Here is a 4,545-nt window from a genome sequence, read left to right as displayed (position 1 = left end):
AGTATCGCCAACATTCTTCTCTCTCTCTCTCTATTTTACAGCAAGAGCCTGTTGTGTTACATTACATCAGACTATGTTCAATGGTGCCCGCCAACCTTCCCCTCCCCTTGCTGTGGCGGATACAGTTCCACGCGCTCCGTTCATCGGTCACCCCTATACGTGCTACAGTACTAGCGGTGAGCACAGTACAGCGCCAGATAAAGGGTAGCGTTGTGCTGCTCCCTTGCCTTGGTTTCAGTGCACACATGTATTTGATAGTTGAGAAAAAATGGTAATAAATGATGAATAAGTAGGGAAAATAATATTTTATGAATGTGGTGGGGTATAGAGGTTTGATATAGGGGGAACCGCTGTAGAGCGTCGAGATATAGAGGGAAAGAGAACGCTGACGTGTCACGTGAGTGAGATATAGGGGGAGAAATTTAGGGGTAACCGCTGAACACAGTCTCACCCCAAATCAACAGTGCTCTTGGGACAGGGTACTCAAAACTCGCTCTCGCGCTCGATCGCATCATCTCGTACAAAAATACAGAGAAAATGGGGACAAAATAATTACTTTCCCTGCTCTTGTGACAGGGTCAACTATATCATCAGCGCCACTCTGCCGGTCAGCGCGCGGTTGACCGCAGCAGAGCATGCAGCACAGCCAAGCTGGCCATTCATTCTTCCATTCGCTGAGCTGGTGAGCCACTGGGGGGAGGCTAGACAGCCGCGGCCGCCGTGGAGGCAAACATGGAGGCGGTGACCATGCTGCTGCTGTACTCTTGCTCCTCCAGCAGGAAGGACCTGACGGCGTCAATGCACGGCGCGGCGACCAGCCGCTGCCAGGCCTCGTCGGCGGCGTGGCCGCGCTTCAGGAACACCTCCGTGGCGTCGACGCGGCGGACGCGCCACATGCGTGCCAGCCGCTGGATCTTGCCGCGCTGACGCAGGGCGAGCCGGGACGTGTTGACCTTGATCTCGTCGAGCGCCGCGGCGAGCATGCGCGCGCGCTGCTCCTGCTCGTCGCCGTCGCCGTCGCCGTGGCCGCCCGCGCGGAGGTAGGCGTCCATCTCCGGCACGCCGATGGCGCGCCAGATGCCCCTCGAGTAGTCGGTGCGGCGCGGGTCGAACGCGGCCGCCACCTCGTCCACGAGCCCGCGCCGGCACATCTCGTCCACGCGGCGGGCCACGAAGCCGTGCAGCACGGGGAGCCGCGCGTCCACCCACAGGAAGCAGCAGTCGTACCTCTCCCGGAACGCGCGGCGGTCCCCCTCGACGAGCTCCTCCACGTACGAGTTGGAGCCGCCCGCGATGATGGGCACGCGGCCCCGCGACGCGACGCGGGCCGCGGCGCCCGCGGCCTCGCGCCGGAAGTCCGCCGCCGTGAACTCGGCGTCCGGGTGCACGACGCCCAGCAGGTGGTGCGGCACCGCCGCGCGCTCGGCGGGCCCCACCTTGTTGGTGGCCACGTCCAGGCCGGCGTACGCCTGGATCTTGTCGGAGTTGATGACCTCGCCGCCGAAGCGCAGCGCGAGGTCGATCGCCAGGCGGGACTTGCCGGTGCCCGTGGCGCCCAGCACCACGACGGCCTTGTGCTTGGCCGCCACGCGCCTGCAGCCCACGACCGACAGCGGCGCCGCGGCGTCCGGCAGCGGCGGCATCGTCAGCCTGGCCGCCATGGGGGAGCAGGCCGGCGGCGCTGCTGCCATCGCGGGGGCCGTCATGGACAGTGTCATGTATATACGCTGCCGGTCGGGGTCGGCCCTGCTTGCGATCACAGCTGGTCGGTCAGCTAGCTAGCTAGCTTCCTTGGCTGCTTGCTGCTGGTCGTCGCTTGGCTTGCTTGGGTGCGTGGTGTAGGAGCAGAAGAAAGCATGGGTATTTATAGGGCGGGACAGAGGGTTTCACTGGTCGGGTTGTCCGCTGGTGGTTGTGTTCTTGACGAATGACGACTAGTTTAAAGCTTTGGCTGAACACTCCGTAGTGGATGGATTGGATGCGGCGAATGGGATTTGCCGAAGTCTAACGCATCCTTTGGAACAAACGATTATTTCGTGAATCCTGCATTTTTTCTATGGTTTTGAACTATTTTCTGTAAAATTCATATATCATTTCTATAAAATCCATGTGTTCTAAAGGAGGCCTTAAAGAAAAAAAAAATCACTCACCAGTAAACCGTGGTGAAATGCAACGCCGTAACACTCCTCCTCCGACGTGGATTGTTTGCCTGAGACCCACACCACTGCAGTTCTTTCATTCAAAGAGCTTGTATGCATATGGGAGGGGAAAAATTCTTTACATGTAGGATGTAAAGAACCATTTTTACAGCCCCTCACATACACTAGCTGCTGGTCCATATAAATAAAAGAAAAACAAATTACTAAAATGTTATTTTGTAAATTTTGATCTATTTTTTTGGTCCTTCAAGTGGTGGATGTAAGGGGCTGTAAAAGATGGTATTTACATCTAATATGTATAGAATTTTTTTTTCCGGTGGAAGGAACAAAAGGCGGCGTACGCTTATACTTGTGGCTAACCGTGCAAGGGCCAGGGACGCCCGTACATCCATGTTTAGTATGGATGGTACGAAGAGAGCAGACCCCAAATTGGGGTGCACCTAGAGATGGCCAAACGGGCCGGCCCGGCCCGGCCCGGCCCGGGCCCGGTGAAGCCCGGCCAAAACTGGGCCGGGCCTGCTGAGCCAGCGGGCTTAAGTTTCTGTCCAAGCCCGGCCCGCAGCGGGCCTAAACGGGCCGGGCCGGCCCGTTTAGCACGAAAAAACGGGCCGAAAAGCGGGCTAAACGGGCCGGTAAGCACGTTTTAGTGTAAAAAAAACGGGCTTAACGGGCTTAAAGGTAAACGGGCCGTGCCGGGCTAGCCCACCGTGCCTAGTTCCCTGTCCAAGCCCGCCCGCTTATTCTACCGTGCCGGGCTCGGACCGGGCCCAAAAAACGGGCTTCGTGCCGGGCTCACGGGCCTCGTGCTTTTTGGCCATCTATAGGTGCACCCGCGCGGTGTGCATGTTGATTGGATCTAGCGCCTGGGATCTCACGCACTGCGTGTGATCATCTGACCCAGATGCCTGATGTGTGTCTGTGACCAGGAAATATAAATCTTATGCGACACCGTCACAGAGCATCCGTGTGCGCGACACCACCCTCACCTCGTGTAAAACGTGTCTTGTTTGTCCGCTGCTCCAGCAATTAGGATCAGCTACATTACCGGATATCGAACTGATCATAAAAAAACATCAAACTTTAGTCACGGTTAAATCTTTTAGTACTGAACCGGTACTAGAGAGAGTAGTGCCGATTGGACCATCAACCGATACTTCAAAGACTTTTTATTCTATATATTTACAATTGGTATCGATAAATATTTAAATATCTATTGTAAATGATATATACTAGTGGTATTCACATACAACTCTACAAAAGAAGACCGTGACAAATGAGTCCATGAGCTCGGCCAAGTATTCAGAGACTTGGCCCACAAAGTTAGGAAAAGTTAGGAAAACATTTCATCTGCAAGGAAGTTCTATAAAGATAAAGATGGGAAAGATACCACCTGATCAAAAGATAAGAGAAATGTCCATGTAGATATAGTAAAATCCTAGTAGGATAACTAGAAATATGTAAAAGTATATAGTACAACGTGCACATGGCTCGTGATCAACTCACACATAACTCATATTAAGTAAACGACTTGGTATGAGTTTGTAATCGACTCGGATGCAAACCCTGTAAACGCTGCCCCTCCTTTGACTATAAAAGGAGGGTCGGGAAGCCCCAAGAGAACATACTATTATATCATATTGCATATGCAATAAACATTGTCATAAACAGGGCGTAGTGTATTATCTCACATTGAGAGCCCAAAACTGCTTAAATATTTGATTCTCCAATGCGTTTATTTTAAATTCTCGATCTCACGATCTATCTCGAAAATTCACTAAAGAATAATCATCAACAGTTGGTATGCCAAGTAGGAGGAGTCACATTGATCATTAGAGATCTAAGTGCAACCATTGGTTTCGCACAAGGAGAGAAAGTTATCTTCAGTACCCTCATATTTAATGTCGAATCGCTTAGGAATCTCGAGCTTGTCCTAGGCTTTCTAGTGACTGATGTTCCTCGTCCAAGCTTTAGCAGATACTAGTCTGCAACTCGCCAAATCTAGGTCGGCATAATCTTATGGCATCGACTTGAACTCGGAGTCTCGGACTTCGCGTCACCATCGATTCAAACTCATCCTCAGGTCCAGCCTAAAGTGTTGATATGTGCGGCCCCGCAAGTATCTACCTTCTACTCAATACTCAAGGGTGTGTTGTTCCCACATAGGATGCCCCACCGGGTTTGATGTGTCATCTCCTTCGACCATGAAGCAAGCGTGGAGAGACTACCTGAGGTGTTCTCTTGGTCCAAGAAGGATCTATCGTAGGAGGATGTTTCCAGGAGATCGTAGAAGGACGAGAGGTCGTGACTCATGTGGTGACCATGTTTTTGTATGGTTGAAGGCCATGTTTTGTTGGCATGTATCTTATCTTTAGTGAGTTCTTGGGTC

General features: G+C 52.7%; 1 protein-coding gene across 1 annotated transcript; it reads right to left on the bottom strand.

Moving 5' to 3' along the window:
* Positions 1-477: 477 nt before the first annotated feature.
* On the bottom strand, positions 478-1,880 carry LOC103644233 (adenylate isopentenyltransferase 5, chloroplastic). The gene has a single exon (XM_008667433.3). It carries the CDS (start codon positions 1,716-1,718, stop codon positions 702-704), a length of 1,017 nt encoding a protein of 338 aa, XP_008665655.1. The 5' UTR covers positions 1,719-1,880; the 3' UTR covers positions 478-701.
* Positions 1,881-4,545: the final 2,665 nt, after the last annotated feature.

The sequence above is a fragment of the Zea mays genome, chromosome 1 (assembly GCF_902167145.1).
Source record: "Zea mays cultivar B73 chromosome 1, Zm-B73-REFERENCE-NAM-5.0, whole genome shotgun sequence".
In the NCBI taxonomy this organism is placed as follows: domain Eukaryota; kingdom Viridiplantae; phylum Streptophyta; class Magnoliopsida; order Poales; family Poaceae; genus Zea; species Zea mays.
Note: the sequence above shows the minus strand (reverse complement) of the source record. Positions and strands in the feature narration are given on the sequence as shown.

Coding starts and splice junctions, on each gene's coding strand:
- LOC103644233 (XM_008667433.3), bottom strand. CDS start 1,718: ATGACACTGTCCATGACGGCCCCCGCGATGGCAGCAGCGCCGCCGGCC.